Source organism: Spodoptera frugiperda, chromosome 22, assembly GCF_023101765.2.
Source record: "Spodoptera frugiperda isolate SF20-4 chromosome 22, AGI-APGP_CSIRO_Sfru_2.0, whole genome shotgun sequence".
In the NCBI taxonomy this organism is placed as follows: Eukaryota; Metazoa; Arthropoda; class Insecta; order Lepidoptera; family Noctuidae; genus Spodoptera; species Spodoptera frugiperda.
The window spans coordinates 5068438-5085636 of NC_064233.1; the positions used below are offsets into that span (position 1 = coordinate 5068438).

Here is a 17199-nt window from a genome sequence, read left to right on the forward strand (position 1 = left end):
AAAATATGTTCTAGTTTTCAGTGCTGTTTATTTATTTATTGACACTTTATTGTACACCACATAAACTCATAGGACAACATAAATAAGCATAGTGTACAATGGGTGGTTTAAAGGCACAAGGCGATTTCTTACTGACAAACTATGGATAGAGCTGAAATAGGAGTATGGGTCGTCCAGTGTACAACAGGCTAGTTTCCTATTAGTCAAATTCAATACGGTACTTTTTTCGAAACGTCAAAAACGATATTTTCTATGAACTTTGTATGAAATACTCTGTTATGACGTCATCAGGTTTTTACGTCGAAAATTAAGTAGTTCATCATGAATGAGAATGTGATTATTTAGGAATATTGTATGGTATTGAAAAGTTGTAATTTTTTTTTTTGAGTATACTACCCAATTACACAGACATTGACACTGCTATTGTGTTCAATGAATCAAACTAATTCTGATAATCATTGAATTAAAGTTAGGTAACTATAGGTTACTTGAGAATACTTTTCGATAATCAATTTGTTAAAAAAGCATTATAATTAGACCTGTGTCGATCGCGATTGATCGAATCGTTTTGACTCGATCTCAACTCGAGTATGAATGATCGAATCACGGATCTGTAAAAGATTTGACCATCTCGATCATCGATAATTATCCTTCCATGCCAGTATCGGCTGTAATGACCGTTTCTTGACTACTGGTGTCTATTATGGGCTCACCTGTGGCTAGTAAATCCACGTTCACTACATACATAGTATAAAACAAAGTTGCTATCTCTGTCCCTATGCCCCTTTGTATGCTTTAATCTACGCAACTGATTTTGATGAGGTTTTTTTAACAGATAGAGTGAATCAAGAGGAAGTTTTATATGTGTAATATATGCATAATATATCACCATTGCACCCATGCGAATCTGGGGCGGGTCGCTAGTTGTTTATAAATATCCTTCCATAGAGTGGACAAATGCTTTGTTCAAACAGGGAATCGAACTTACAACATCATCAAATGATCAATAAGACAAAATACTACTAAGTACTGTCAAAATAAAACTAGAACTAAACTGCTTTTAACGGATCTAAACCTTATTTTTATTTTGAACAAAATAACCATTAGTGACTAAGACAGTTATTTCTAAGTAATCGTAATTTTCTAAGTCACTACTCTTCATTAATTTAAATTGTTAAAAAAATAAGAGAATTGTCCAATTACTCTAGTTGAGAAGTAATTGGTTGTCTGTCCAAAAATTGGTTTGATTTTATTTAAAAAGTCTATATGGCCTTTTTTATGGAATAAGCTTGTAAACGAGCAGATTGATCACCTGATGGTAAACAATCGCCGCCGCCCATGGACACTTGAAACACCAGAGGCATTACAAGTGCGTTGCCGGCCTTTAAGGGGTTAGGAATTTAAGGGATATTGAGGATTGGGAAGATTGGGAAGGAGGGTAATTGGGCCTCGAGTAACCTTACTAACAAAACACAAGCGTTGTTTCACGTCGGTTTTCCGTGAGGCCGTAATATCACTCCGGTCGAGCCGACCCATTCGTGGCGAAGCATGGCTCTCCCACACTTATTACTAGAGTTCAATAGTCTACTAGTGAACTGTCATGGACCATTGACGATGTAAATTTGTCTTTTGGTTGTAAAATTATCATTAAAATTACACTCTACGACCACAACAAGATTCTCGATCGTACAACCTTTACAATATTACCATATTAAGTGCACAATAATGAGATTCAAACAGTTTTATGTGCATTCAAGTATCAAGATTGAGTGGTTACACTTGAACACTCATAAGACGCCGACTTTCGCCTTTAGCTTTCCAAAACATGACTTTAAATGGTTGAAAAACGTCTTAAGTCACACTACATTAAATAAAATTCAATTTTATTTATAACGCTATAACGTCTAAACTCATTTGACCGCTGTCCACCGGTGACAAATCCCTCCGATGTGTCTGATTGATTTAGAGTAAAATAAAAGTCGGGAAAATCAACTTTGTTGCTGTTGTTTTAGAGTTTGATTTACTTTGTTTTGTAGTCAGGATGTAATTTGTCAATGGACGAGTCTGCTTTCTTTACTAATGACATCTGTTAAGGTTAATTTCGCGGTATTGCATTATCTGTGGTTAATTCGTTTTTGATAGGGCTATATTCTCTATGGTAACATTTTTGGAGGGAAGTGGGTCAATTATTACATTTAGAGGTTAGTTTTAGTATTTTGTAATAGTTTCTTAAGTATTTTGTTTACTATCAATTTAAATGGAGTGCAATTGTGAGTAAATTGGTTGAAAGTTGCCCCCGAGGTGTTTTCAATGTATAAATAATTTTATACGCCCTTATAGGGCCTTAGGCTGTATCTTGATTGTATATAAGTAAGAAAATAACTGTTAGAATATTATTGTAGCATATTTGAACACGTGTTTTAACTTGTTACCAATGGTCGAGTGATTGGAAAAGCGACTCCCAAATAAGAAGGTCTTAAGTTGTCTTTCCATATTAAGCAAATATATTGAGATTTTCAAATACACTGGGCTAGTAGCACGGAGTCTAGAATTGTGACCATTATATTATGACAATAGGCTCAACCCATATTACATGGGACTTATTATAAGCACAAATCGTGAAAAGTAGGTATACTTTGTATAGCGGCATTACATGCCGTAATGTTCATCTCTGCCTATCCCTTCAGGGATAAAATTTTGCATAAAATTTTCCAAAACACTCAGAAAAATATAACACAGAGTCCAATATAGTATGTATCCAGTCTATCGTCATTGGCATGATCCAATATAACTGATGGGTAACCATCTATGATTTTAAATGCATTTGCAACGGTCAGTTTTAGGAATCAAATTTATTTTGTCTTTTAAATATATCTAAATAATAATAATTAAGGACGATCCTACAACACTTTTTATGCAATAAGAAGGTTCATCTCGATTAGCGCCGTCCATGGATTACCCGTAACACCAGAGATGTTAACAGTTCATTACCAGCCTTTGAGGGGGAGGGAGGGGATTAGGAATTTGAGAATTGTTGGAGATCAGGGAGATTAGGCCTCCGGTAACCTCACTAACATTCCACCATTCCGTTACCAGCCTTTTTAAAAAGGCATACCTACATTCTTTCTGAACTAACTTAAAAGTACTTGGACTTTTTCTATATAAAAAAATAAACTCTATAAATACCATCGCTACTTAATATAAAAAAATAAATACCATCGCTACTTATCCCACGGAAAAACGACAACGAAATGAAAACGAGAGTGTATCGGAACGTGGTTTGACAGTGACAGCTCATCTCACCCGCCATTTTCACTTTCGTTCGTATAATGGCGCGAAACTGCGTGAAATTTCGGCGCCATATTCGTTTTGCTGTTACCGCATGGTTGTACAATGTACCATGAGTCAGTTTGAATATATTATTGTTGTGTTTTATGTTTAATTTTAATATTGCACGTGCATAATAGTGTGACCTGAGTTTTAATTGATTAGGTGGGTCGTTGGTAGATGTTGAGCTAGGACTTTTATAAGTTACCTACTTACTACCAAGCAGCTTCCTCCAAAAAAAATAATAGAGAAAAATGGAATAATGAAATTATATTACCCGACCTCATCTAGATTTTTATCTATGTAATATTTTTTTACGAGTAAAAGTGCTCTTTTGTAGCCTATTTACAAATATATCATTTTAGTTCATTTCATTTCATTTCTATAAATTTGTCAACAGCCAACAAGAGGAGTTGATATGGTTTCTTTGAGTTTTAATTTATTATTTTAAAGCTTTTTTTTTTTTAGGACCACTCGTAGTTCAGCACGCTAAGGCTGTTGACTACTTAACCGGACTATCCCTAGGGTGGCCTCTAACAAGAAGTTAAGGCCCCCAGCCAGGGCAACTAAAGCTAAGATTTAAAAACTATATGACCGCATCACTGAGGGCACCCCCTGTGGGGTTCGAACCACGGCTCAGCGGGGCCATAAAGGGAGGGCAGCAAGTCGGGACAGGCTGGGTCTGATTATTTAATTAGGGAGTTTATGACTCTACTAGCGGCTCAGCTACGCGGGCTGGCTCGGATTGCAAAGGACGGGGGGGGTCGTTACCAGGACGTCGCGACGGGCCCCGGCGGCGGGACCTATTGATCTTAGCGTGATGTTTATCTTGATGTAGCCTGTAGCCTTGGGGCCTAGTAGGGCGGACGCCTTTACCGGGGCTTCGACTCGAAAAGTAGGGGTGGAAACGGGGATGTTTTTAGTCAGTAAGAGTCTGACACTCCCTATCGTCTTGCTCAAGGCGAGAGAAGTCGTCGGATGATTACCCCCAATAAAAAAGCGTGATTTTTATACTGATGTAGCCATCCTCGATAGGACTATCTAACACAAAAAGACTTATATGTAGTTTCGTGCGTCCAAATAAACAAACAAACATCTCTTCAGGTTTACACATCAATATAGATTAGTTTGGTAAGTCGGTACCTATCAAGTTGGATGTTTGACCGTCAATCACATTAAAACTACCGAATGGATTTTGATTGTATTTGGTATACAGACAAAGTATGACCTCACTTGGGTGATATGAAACTTTTAATCCCGCGCGAACGCGAACGAAGCCGCTTGCAGAAGCTAGTATTAGAGCATTACGGAAACACTTAGAAACAACACACTATATAATTTATTGAGCACTTTCTGAATAGTGAATACCAATTACTAGGCGTAAGAATTAATTCGTTTTTTTTTTTTACTTTTACATAAGGAGACGCGTACTCATAGCATGTAGCATGTAGCAATGATTCATGCGAATACAGTTACGGAAAGTGATTACACGAACCACTGAAGTTTTATTTAAGTTTACGTAAAAAGTGTATAACAGGATAATGCTATGTTTATTTATAGTAAGCTATCACCGCCGCCTATAGATATCCGAAACACCAGCGGCGTTTCAAGTGTGTTGCCGCCCTTTTGGGGGTTAGGAATTTAAGGCTTGTTGAGGAATCGGGGATGTGTGTGGAATGGTAAACCTGTAACCTCACATACACACAAAGAAACAAAACCCAAGCGTTGTTTCATGTCGAATTCACTCCGTGGTCACTCTTAAAATACGTTTTATGTATTTTACGACCGATCTAAATAAAACATCTCTGGATTGGTCTCGATTTTTAAGAGAACTCGACTTTTGGAACGAACGCCTAGTAGAGCTAGGCGTTCGTCACAGACTGACGGACAATTCAATAACAATTCAAAAACCTTCTCCGCTCGAGAAGAGACCTTTAGTCAGCAGTGGCCACTTATAAGCTGTTGATGTGATATGTGGCCTCGATTTTCAACCCTTTGGCATCCAGTCACACAGCGGACATCGCCACATCACCTATATAGAGCGTGCTCCCCAAATCTAGCCAAATTCAATCCACCATTAATAAAACCCATCACAATTAAGAAATTAAGGCTAACACCAAAGAATTTCAACTCCAAATGGGTCTATGTTGTCACGATGCGACAGACATTGTGTGAAACAGAACGTATCACGATTATATTACGTCTGCGCTTGCGCTTCGACTCACAACAAGACGTTGTTTCGTTTCGTAACTGTGGTGTTTTGTTAAAAAAATAAACCTTTTGAGATTTTGCAAAGATGGCCGCTCTATTCGCTGACGGATGCGCGATGTCATTGTTGTCCGTTTTGTTACGACAGGTAATGGCTAGGGTTACAGTGTTGTAACTGTGTATGTTCCTTGTTTATGTTACGTCATGTGTTTTATGCCAAAGGGTTATGTATGGGAATGAATCGAAAGCCATGGGAAACGGCAGCTTAGAATGCATTCGTCACCAGCTCTACTACTACTCTCTTGGGTATAGCAAGACCTGAATCATGCTATGCTACGAAGATGTAACAGCTAAGCTGTGAAACTATTTGATCGTTTCCACTAATACTAAGCTATGTAGCTATGCGAGTAAGATGTGCTATGATGATACGCCGCCGCAAAGTAACAACTGTGCGAGGAAAATGCGCAGCTCGAGTATGCGATGTATCGATAATAGGAATAGGAAAGTCATCCATAGCACGCATCTTTCTATATAAAAATCATTGGCAAAAAAGAAATAAGTGATTAAAATTTTACTTTTTCCAAATAAATTTGGATCGCCATAATCTTAAGAATTGGCTAAACCTCAGTAGCCAACTAGCTCTAGCTACTCTTCCTATACAAATATCGGAGCTGCGGTCTGCCTAGCGGCTTTACAGGGGCTCCGGCTGGAAAAGCAGGAGTAGGAACGGGGTGGTTTTTAGTCAGTAAGAGTCTGATACTCCCTCTCGGCTCGCCCAATGCGGGATAAGTCATTGGATGATTTTCCCCGCTTAAAAAAATCCTATACGAGAAAAAGCGCCCTATTAAGTTACATCACACATTAACAGTGATGATTTGTCAAAAGTGAACAGTCATAGACATACGTGATGAGATGAGATGACATTTACTGATTGATGGCTCGATTAGATATGGCAATGTTGAAAATGTTAGAAAGTCTTACTTTTACTTAATATTGTGCAATTGATGTAATTGAAGTGAAGTGAAGAGTTTTGTTATGTGAGATAATGTTCATACCTACTGTCAATAGGATTCGGAAACACATACAGTGACAGACAGACAGACAGACGGACAATTAAAGTTGTTTCAAAAGTGCCTCGTTAAGGAATAATTGAAATACATGCTGTGTCTTTGACTTTGATTAATCCTGTATTATGTTTTTTAGAAATAAAAACGCTGACATGGACATTTTACATCCTACATATTTGGAAGAATTGTTTGTATACTCTAAAAAATATTGTTACTGGTCTAAATGTATTGCTATGGTACGTAGATCTTGTATACAGTGCATGCACTCAAAACTTAAGACAAAAAAAATATATAAAGAAAATCAGCTTGCAACAGTATCGATATATCGGAAACTCATAGACATAAATAAACATGGTAAATCAAGTTCTAATGTTATTATTGACCATGTCAGTTTAAAAACGTATATTTAAAATATAGTTAAAAATAAAATAAAACGCAAAAAAGAACCAACATTTAAAAAATATAACATTAGGTATTTTTCTTTTAAGATACCGTACCTAAGTAGTATTTTATTCAAGGAAATAACTTAAACTCGGTAAAGGTACCAAACTAAGTTTTTGCAACAACAGGACATGAGATAACCAGATACAAAATAAGATACGGAACTCACATCTTAATAGAAGATTAAGCAAGCAGGCGCCGGCGCAGCTAACATATATCATTGGACATGACTTGAATAGAGAAGATAGCATTATACAGGATTAGAAAACAGGTAGTGAATTGTAAGATTGTTTATATCCCATTTATATGTGGGAGTCATGCTTCGGCACGAATGGGCCGGCTCGACCGGAGTGATACCACGGCCTCGCAGAAAACCGACGTGAAACAACGCTTGCGTTGTGTTTCGTTGAGTGAGTGAGGTTATCGGAGCCCCAGTCTCCCTTATCTCCGACATTAATCAAGTTCCTAAACACCAGTAGGTATGTAATGTTCAATCGTATTGAAGCCAGCTTATGTATGCCTCTATAGCACGCATCTTTCCATATATAAAAACACACTTAGCTGAGTCCGTTTCCACCAGTGCTAAGATATGTGTACCAAAGAATATGGTCGGTGGAAGCCAAACGCATCCACAGCAACGTAGCATACCACATCTCGGGTAGAAAAGCACTCTAAACTCAGCCCTTAGCAAATGTTTTTGGAGCAAAATAGTTACTAAGGAATAGTTTAAATAATCATTAATTGATGTCTCGAAGAACGACAGTTAGTGCATCAAAACACATGTGTAAAGCAGGGGCCACTAGTACTACAATATTCGAGACTATTATTACTTGTTTTCGATACTAGACATCTACGCACAGCAACCTAGTTTTGAACACTAGAATACTAGGTTTAGAACATTTGTCTTTTTTATACCACGACGGTAGCAATAAAGCATACAGCCCACCTGATGGTAAGTGGTTACCGTGGCCTATGAACGCTTGCAACACTTAGGGCATTACATGCGCTTTGCCGACCCTTAAGAAACCTATTTACTCCCTTCTTGAAGTACCCCATATTATAGCCTACTGGGAAAACTTCGGCAAGGAGCTTATTCCATCCGGAGCTGCGGACTACCTAGCGGGTTTACCGGGGCTCCGGCTCGAAAAGCAGGAGAAGGAACGGGGTGGTATTTAGTCAGTAAGAGTCTGACACTCCCTCTCGCCTCGCCCAAGGCGGGAGAAGTCATTGGATGATTTCTCCCCTCAAAAAAAAAGGGGAGCTCATTACACAATCGGAGAGTCCGTGGGAGGAAATTCCTCTGAAACCAAACTGACCAGGACTTGGGCTCCAATGTGTGAGTGTAAACTCTTTGTAGATGGCGAACGGTGTGATGATAGAAAGTGGCCGTGGGTATCATATCATTTGGCTACGAGCTTAGTGTCAATAAACGTAATTAGAGCTACCGTTGACCGGCAAATCTAGATACTAGGTAACATTAGCAAGTAAATGCTAATTACGTGTGTCCTAGAAAGAAGGTTCTGTAAAAATAATGCGTAGATATTGTACCTAAATATGTATTCGAAACTGACTTAAAGATATAAAAATATTCCGAAATATTATTCAAAAATGTTTTCTTTTGGTTTTAAAGAAAAACGTTGCGTTACAATAGGATTGTCTCCTGTGTCGTGGGTTAGCTTACAAACATACAAGTTCACATACACATTACAACTAGCGAAACAACAATTTGTGGATCACAAAAAGAGTTGCTCCACGCGGGAATCGATCCTGCTACACTAGCACTGTAAAATTCCTGAGTAGTTATTAAATTAATGACAACTGTCTTAAATGATTATTAAATATTAATCCTAAAATATTTTCTGAGTAGGTAAAAAGTTCAGGAACGGCTGAACCGATTTTGGTAAGTCTATTGATGTTTGGAAGGTTCTTATGAAAGAAAAATCACCGAAAATGTCGGGAAATTGCATAAATTGGAAATGGGACGGGTATGTCTTGTAGTTTTATAGTTCAAATAAGACTTGGTATAAAACTTACATAATACATATTATATGTTTCATTAAATAACGTTTAAGATAGATTAACATCTTAATTTTCATTGATAAATAATAAAATCAATCAAGAAAAGTAGATTCAGTAAGGACAAAATCATAATATTCTAATATTTGCATTAGCTATAAATAAATGTCACGCACACCAAAACAACACATTTAAATAAAAGAGAACTTACCAAAAAATGTAAATAAAAAATCAATAAAATTTACGTAATAGAAAACAAACCTAATTTTATACGTCACAAATATTTGAATTTGAATTTGGAATACAACTTCATTCTTTAACTTTTTCTTCTTTAATTTATTTTTTAACTACCAAAGAGTTTTTTTATAACTTTTTTTAACTATGAAGGTTTTAATTATTTAGTAATTTTTAGTTTTTAGTTAGTATTTTAGCACGTGTTACAGTTTTTAGTCACTATATGCTACTGATAATGTATTTCTCACGACAAGGCAACGGTCGCACCCGCGTGGGGTGTTAAACATTCGACTTTCTTTCGCGTCTCTGCAATTTGTATGTAAATTCGTTTTTTTTTTAGTTTTTAATTTATAGGCTAATGACATTTTTATGACTGCATAGTTAGTTATGTTGAAATTATGCAATCTGTTACTATTTAAGATTTATTTTCTGATTCGACTAATTTTATAAACTAGATTAGTTTTGTGCCTAATTAATAATTCTAATTATATTATGCCTATAATCTAATTATATAAATACTACACGTGTAGATTTGTTTCTAAGAATATATATTCATATAAAATTTTACTAAATGAAAATTGAGATCGTTCTCTTTATTTTTTTATGCATCCATGATGATCTACGACCTACTTAGGTACACTAGGTCTAAGCTATTTCTTTATAACAAAAAAATATAATCTTCTTATATATAAAAATGAATTTCTGTCTGTTAGTCTCGTTAAAACTCGAAAAGTTCAGGGCAGGTTTAAAAGGGAAAAAAATATTGAGGCGGTATGAAATTTGCCGGGTCAGCTAGTTATTAATAATACTTCAATAATTTTATAATAACATTTATCTTTCAGCATCTAATAAAACCATGTCTATAAGTTTAATTTAAAAACAAAAAGTTGATTTATAAAAAAGTCACTTTAAAAAAACTGAATAGCCCTTTTCCCGCAAAAAAAAAAAACGATGACATAAACATAACCTCACACTTCAATGTTGACACAACAAAAAAAAACAATAAAAACACAGACTAAAAATAAGAAAAATGTTGCCAGCATCAGCGCGGAGAGAGGTGGCGAGAGTCGAAAGTGGCAACAAGTTTTACTTTTTCATTTTTACACTCGACTTAGTCTTGAAAAACGAGATTTGTGAACTAGGACGATCTCAGTGTGCGGTTAGGATTGATACATTAAAAGGAGGACAGATAGACTAAAGTAGGTATTATTATTCAGAGTTCTTAGTATTTATTTAGTGATGTGTTACGTAGGTATGTTTTTTGTTCGAATGCGTCAGTGATACGAAATAACTAGAACTGTTTTTTTTGTGATTCTTTTAATAATTGATTTATGGCTCATTTATTGAGTGCTTGCAACCAGGACAGCCGAGCACTAGGAGTGTGTGATTTCCAAATCAGACAAATTACTAACCGATAACTAACGATAACTAACTAACCGTCTTGATAGAACTTCGTAATCTGGAACTGTGCCTAGTATATGATAAATTACTGTCCCTCTACATAAAACACGTAACACAGATAGTAAAATGTAGCTAATACATAGGACATGCCCGGAGCTGCGGACTACCTAGCGGGTTTACCGGGACTCCGGCTCGAAAAGCAGGAGTAGGAACGGGGTGGTTTTTAGTCAGTAAGAGTCTGACACACCCTCTCGCCTCGCCCAAGGCGGGAAAAGTCATTGGATGATTTTCCCCCTTTCAAAAAAATAAACAATACCGTAGCTATATGTGCGCATCTGCCTAACCCTTTTCAGATATTAGATGGAGTGATAATATCGCATCGATGATAATTATAGATTGACCTAGAAATAGCTCTCAACACTTAATGCTTAGAATTCTTGTTTAAAACTAGTACAATCTTAATTATAAATTATAAACACGACTGTCAAGTAGATATTTTAAACATCTATAAATAGCAACCAGGTCGCTTACATTGGCAAGAAATGTTCATCGTTATCAATAGCCTACTACTGGACTTTAGACCACCTCTACATAAGAGTCTAGAGTAGTATTTTTTATGGTGTAAGCTAGTAAACGAGCGGACGGATCACCTGATGGTTAGCAATAGCCGTCGCCCATTTAGGCGCAGTTAGGAATTAAAGGGTTGTTGGGGAATCAAGGATTGGGAAGAGGGGTAATTGGGACTCCAGTAACCTCACTCACACAACGCAAGCGTTGTTTCACGTCGGTTTCCTGTGAGGCCGTGGTATCACTCTGGTCCAGCGAATTTGAATTTGATTTATTTGGCAATAGGCTCATCCCCTATTACACCGGAATTATAACGCAAATAGTGAAAAATGGGTGCACATTGTACAATGGCATTACGTGCCGAAATGCACCTCTGCCTATCGCTTCGGTAATAAAAAGCATGACGAGAGAAGAGACATTTGTTTACCATCCTTACTTTGTGTCGCAAGAGTCGACTAAGGGACAGCACATTCAAAAGAAACTGTGTTGCCATGCAATAAAAAAAAACAGCTGTCAACGAAAAAAAAAACCAGATAATAAGCCTGCTTTCTCTCCAACCTTCACACAGTCCACAGATTATATAACACAATAACACTGTTATTTCAAAATTGGAATGTTACGTAACATTCGTTATGTTATGTTATTATCTGTTTTCTTTTAAATTATAGTCTTAGGCGCCAGTTTTTATCAAATTATAGATTCGTGTTATTTGACTTTAATGGTTTCAAGTAGTTATTGGACGTTTTATTTGGTAATTATGATTGAATTAGTAGTATAGTGAAATTAGCGTTGTCTGGTACTTTCTTTATTCGAAAGGGTAGGCAGAGGCAGTCTCACAGCTGGGTCGTTTTGTTTCTGATGTTGCCACGACAAACAGCACCTGACGAAGAGTCTATTAGAAGACCCGGTACCCCTTATAAGTGCCTATGATGACTACAGATATATTTTTCTACATAAAAGAAAGGCATCTTTTGGAGGATTATACAAAGGATGTAATTCCATTCTTACAAAAAAAAGGTATATTATACCTTCCCTTGAATAAGTATCCTATAATTCTAAAACTTCAATAATTATAATGTTTGATTAATCTAACAGGAGACTGATGAATATAAGCACCTGTTTTACCACCTTCATATAATTATGTGCCCGATAAACTTATGTGACAGATAGATGCACTATCTGTCACATCTGTCATATCACACACAAATTACGTTCTTAGTTCAAAGTTATCTGATACATAGCGGCTATCCAGACTACGAAACAAGTCCTAAGAATTGTAGATAGATGTAACGATACATACGTATTTTCAGCCTAGTACTCAAATCCAACCATAAATCAATCACTACGTTAAACACCCGACTTTATTTCAATCTCTTCTATTGAAGTCGGTGAATAAACCAAAACCCTACTCTTAATTATAACATTTTTTTTCTGAAAACCGCATCGAAATCGGTTCAGCCTATCACGAGATAACCGCGAATAAACATACATACATTCAGGTCAAACTGAGAACCTCCATCGTTTAAGTCATTTGAAAAGAACCGACCAACCAACTAAAAAGCCTTTCTAACCCACAATAATAGGCTTTAATAAACCTCAATTCCAATCAATAAGAGTTTATTAGATAATAATAGTATAATAATAATAAGAAATCGATATAATAACGTTACACGAGCTGTGTAACATTACTGTAACGTGTTACGTAACGAGGTTACGGAGAAAGCGTGGCTTTGTCTTCGCTTTGGCGGGTTAGGGTGTGTTTATAGTGCGCGTGGCTGTTGTAGCGACGATTTTTGTTATAAGCTCTGTTTAAAAATATATTAAACAATACACACATAAGTGTATTAAGTCTGGGAGAGTCAACGGGCCGACTCGACCGGAGTGATACCACGGCCTCAAAGAAAACCGACGTGAAACAACGCTTGCGTTGTGTTTCGTTGTGTGAGTGAGGTTACCAATCTTCCTAATCCCCGATTCCCCAACAACCCTTAAATTCCTAACCGCCAAAAGGCAACGCACTTGTAACGATTGCTTACCATCACATGATTAGTAAGGCTTTGATATTTGATGGTAGTGGTCACAAGTGCAACTGCCGGGCAAGAGATCTCGGGTTCGAGTCCCAGGTCTGGCAAAGTAAATTCCTCAGTTACTTAGTCTCCAATATATACTAAGTTATTTTTAAAAATAGTATGTTAAGATATACACAAGCCGTGTTTCTTTATTAACAATATTTTTTTATCATCATATAGGTACTTATTTTATTTATTTTTATTTTCACATAATTTTTACAACTATACTAGAAAACGTAAAAAGTAAAAAAATAGTTTACTAAGCGTCAACAAATTTATCCGCATCGACGCCAATAGGCATAAATTAAATTATCATTGATCCGCACACTTTGGCCACTTTACACACTACAAACACGTCTTTTTTAACCAACAATCAATATTCCCATCACATTAAACTCCTATTTACACCTCCTACAATCAAAACATTAGTCGTTCAACCACAAGCTCCATGAAAACAAGCCCTAAGAACAAACAGCCGGATCTGGCTTTCACTGGCCCGCGAGCCGCGTGGCGTAACATTACGGAACACACTGCCAAAACATGGCCGTCCACATAATACACTGATTACATTATTATTCTTGAAGGACTAGAGTTTAAAAAAAAAGAGTAACGATGGAGTTTCTTGCTCGTTCTTCTCCATTCGAAGCAACACTTTGGAACGAGCGCCTAGCTTCACTGACGGACAATTCAATTTGACGTTTCAAAAGTGCCTAATTTAGGATTCATTGAAATAAATGCTTTGACTTTGACTTTGAATTTGAGTGGCTTGTTAGTCAGGAGTGTGATTGTCGAACAAAGGCTCATGGCTTCAATAGGAATGCTGACGGGGTGTGAAAATTAAAAATCTATTTACTCCGTCAGTTAGGTAATGAAAAAATATTAGACACGTATTTTTTATTTTGTCATATAACATAACAATACTTAGATAAAGCGAATCAAAGTTTAGGACTGGGAGCATTAATTCATTCGTCATTTTTACGCATAAAATGTACCCATAAGTATTTGTTTTCGGAAGAAACTCTACTTAAAAATAATCGCAAACGGACATTAAAATTAAAATTAGTAGTTTACCTATTATCTAGCTGAGCACTGAGCGAAGCCTCGGACTACCTACCGGGTTACCGGGGCTCCGGTTCGAAAAGTAGGAGTAGGAACGGGGTGATTTTTAGTCAGTAAGAGTCTGACACTCCCTCTCGCCACGCCTAAAGCGGGAGAGGTCGTTCTACTCTCTAAGACAGGAAGGAGTTCCGAAGCGTTGGAAACATTTCCTTTCAATTAAGCAATCTATGCAACTTACACATCACATCAACAGCCACACACAGTGGCCACTGCTGACCAAAGGGCTCTTCTCACACAGATAAGGTTTGAGCATTAATCACCACGCTTGCTTAATGCGGGTTGGCGATTTCAAACTTATAATCAGAAATAATAATAATAAGCCCAGGTTTCCCCACGATGTTTTCTTTCACCATTTGTCAGTGGTGTCCAAGTAATCTTAGATAGCAAATTACACAGTTATACCTCTTAAAAACCCGTTTAACGGAGCATTTACTTACTCATATTATACAAGATTTTTTATAAAATTTCGGACCTAACGCAAACTAAAATTGTTTGAGACGAATTTGAAAACTGGTTTTCAAAAGTGGTAAATCTGGTTCTTGAGTAAACATCAAATACGAGCCTACCTCGGTAATTATATTAGAAAAGAGATATTTGAGAAACTCACACGTTTTCGAAAATTGTTAGTACTACAAGCATAGAGTCAAGAAATTGTTAACGTCAACGCCTTTTATCCCCGAAGGGGTAAGCAGAGATGTACATTGCGCCACGTAATGCCGCTATGCAATGTACACCCACTTTTCACCATTTGTGTTATAAGTCCCTTGTAATAGGTGATAAGCCCATTGCCATACACTAGTCAAGAAATTATGGTTGTATATTTCAACATGTTCAACTCTGCCTACCCCTTCGAGGATTAAAAAGAGACGACGTTAGGTCATGTCTTTCTATTCAAACAAAACCTTTATCTAGACCAAGTTTCAGGCTATTTTAGGAAGCCTAAAATAACAATGAAAATCATATACTGTTAATTTCTGTTTAATTATGTTTTAGCTATGTAAGTTACTTTAATTGGTTGTCTACCGTTGCAACATTTGAATGAAATAAATAAATAAATATACATGACTATTATTAGAACTTATGACGGGATATTTACCATGTTTACGTCTTAAGTTCTAATAATAGTGTTAGTGACCATGTCAGTTTAAAAACTTATAAATATACATGAACAAAACAATAAGCGATTTCAACGCCATCTGCCAATATAAGATTTAACTACTTGGGCCCCTCATGCGTGTGTTGCAAGTGTTAATGCAAACATTGTATGTATGTAAGTAACTATATATCTTTGTATATATTATTTATATCTATACTAATATTGTAAAGCTGAAGAGTTTGTTTGTTTGAACGCGCTAATCTCCAGAGCTACTGGTCCGATTTGAATAATTATTTTTGTGTTGAATAGTGCATTTATCGAGGAAGGCTAAATAAAAGCTTTAAAACACATCACACTATGACCAATAGGAGCCAAGCAGAGCGGGCGAAACCGCGCGGAAGTAGCTATATATAATATATATAATAATATAATATTATATAAAGCTGAAGAGTTTGTTTGTTTGAACGCGCTAATCTCCAGAGCTACTGGTCCGATTTGAATAATTCTTTATGTGTTGAATAGAGCATTTATCGAAGAAGGCTAAAGGCTTTAAAACATCACGCTATGACCAATAGGAGCCAAGCAGAGCGGGCGAAACGCTGAGGTAGCTAGTATTATATATTGATTGCAAGTACAATCACATTATGAAGACATTTGTTTATCTGTCGGACTTTTTATAAAGATATTTATAGATGTAAATATTTCTCCTTAGATAAGTACTTGAAGTCGGCACAATAATTTCTTTTTAATCGTTCTTCCCTATCAGACGTCATCCTATCAAAATTCCTTTTTTCATTCAAGCCAAACACCGATAAATATTACGAATAATATGTATGTATAAAAGTCTGTAGCTACTTACATCCCAATGAGCTCAATTCATCAAAAAACTTCGGCTTTTGACCGACAGCTTCAAACTTCACTTCGTCCTCATACTGCTCAGTAACTGGCACTTCAATTTGATTCACTTTAGTCAATGTCAGATCACTATGTATTAAACCAACGGGCTGCTTCGGCGCAGCAGATTTGAACTTCAAATTTTTCAATTTACCATTGTCATCTAATATCGTAATATCTTCGTAATTGTTCACCACATCACTATTTGTTCCAACACTATTCACAACGTCCGAATTAAACTTATTTTCTTCTAAAATCCTTGACAGAACCACTTTCGAGTTTTTGTTTAAAAAGTTTTTCGAGTCATACAAATTTTTGTTCACTACATCTAGATCGATATCACAGAATGTATCACTGACGATTAAAAGCATAAACACTGACACTTTAATTAAAAAATACATGTTAATTTTTTTGCTATACACACCCCTAAGAATAACGATTGAATGTTTAAAAAATCGGAATCGATCGACGAACCGATTATTAATGGCTCGTCGATAAAACTGAAAGGCAATCGATCTGTAGTCGCCACGGCTTGAGGGGAGTGAATGACGATTTTTGAGAGTCAAGTTTAGTGAAATGTTTATGTAACCATTTAGTAATACGTCGGTAAAATATCACCTTTCAAGTCGACTGTGTTATACAAATGGTTATTCCGATTTTGTTTTTTTTATTTTTAGAAGGAGTGAGTTTTAAAAGTGGCACATCCTTATGTCATAAGGCTACGCTCGCAACTGTTTCGACTTTTGTTGTTGATGTAGTG

General features: G+C 36.4%; 1 protein-coding gene across 2 annotated transcripts in view; it reads right to left on the reverse strand.

Moving 5' to 3' along the window:
- The window catches only part of LOC118280118 (brain-specific serine protease 4), a 36717-nt gene extending 19539 nt beyond the window's left edge, over nt 1-17178 (reverse strand). The window contains exon 1 of one of the 2 annotated variants that reach the window (XM_050702364.1): nt 16405-17178. In XM_050702364.1, coding sequence (XP_050558321.1) covers nt 16405-16840 — 436 coding nt within the window. In that variant the 5' untranslated portion in view covers nt 16841-17178. The remainder of the gene's footprint in view (nt 1-16404) is intronic. The other variant, XM_050702366.1, reaches the window with a different exon arrangement.
- Between the last annotated feature and the right edge of the window lie 21 nt (nt 17179-17199).